Source organism: Octopus bimaculoides, chromosome 18 (genome assembly GCF_001194135.2).
Source record: "Octopus bimaculoides isolate UCB-OBI-ISO-001 chromosome 18, ASM119413v2, whole genome shotgun sequence".
NCBI lineage: Eukaryota > Metazoa > Mollusca > Cephalopoda > Octopoda > Octopodidae > Octopus > Octopus bimaculoides.
The window spans coordinates 40,606,548-40,607,194 of NC_068998.1; the positions used below are offsets into that span (position 1 = coordinate 40,606,548).

General features: G+C 32.9%; 1 protein-coding gene across 3 annotated transcripts in view; it reads left to right on the forward strand.

Moving 5' to 3' along the window:
- Window positions 1-647, forward strand: part of LOC106876978 (serine protease HTRA2, mitochondrial) — a 16,257-nt gene that overhangs the window by 6,327 nt on the left and 9,283 nt on the right. For all 3 annotated transcript variants that reach the window (XM_014925749.2, XM_052974570.1, XM_052974569.1), the window contains exon 2: window positions 269-461. In XM_014925749.2, the coding sequence (XP_014781235.1) occupies window positions 269-461 (193 nt within the window). The remainder of the gene's footprint in view (window positions 1-268; window positions 462-647) is intronic.

Consider the following 647-nt stretch of genomic DNA (forward strand, 5'->3'; position numbering starts at 1 on the left):
ATTTTGGTACAGAGCTAGCAATTTTGAAGAGAGGTATGTAAGTTGATTATATCACCCCACCTATGCTCAACTGATACTTATCTTATTGACCCTGAAGGGATGAAAGGCAAAGGTGACTCTGGCAGTATTTGAACTCAAAATGTGAACCAGAAGAAATGTTGCTAGGCTTTTTGTCCAGCATGGAAATCAGATAATATTAATGATATCAAACAGAAACACCCAGAAAACATTTTCAGTGTAACCAGCATTGTTTCTTTTTTCTTTGCAGGAGTCCTTTCTATTCTGTTTTGTCAAATGGATCTGGTTTCATAGTAAACGAAAATGGTATTATTCTTACAAATGCTCATGTGGTAGCTAACAGAACCAATGTTGTTGTTAAATTACATGATGGGAGGAAAGTAAATGGTACAGTCTTAATAACAGACCCAGTGTCGGACCTGGCCACAATCAAGATTAATGCTGTAGGTATTTATGCATATATATATATATATATAAATGTTACTGAAGATATTTAAGTCTTTCACATTCTCTGTCAAGTGTAATGCTTATTTATTCACATTGCTTTGAATTAATCATGCATAATCCTGTAACTTCAAAATTTCAATGGTAAAATTGTTCATTTTTTATATAAAAGAAGAATATTTGGG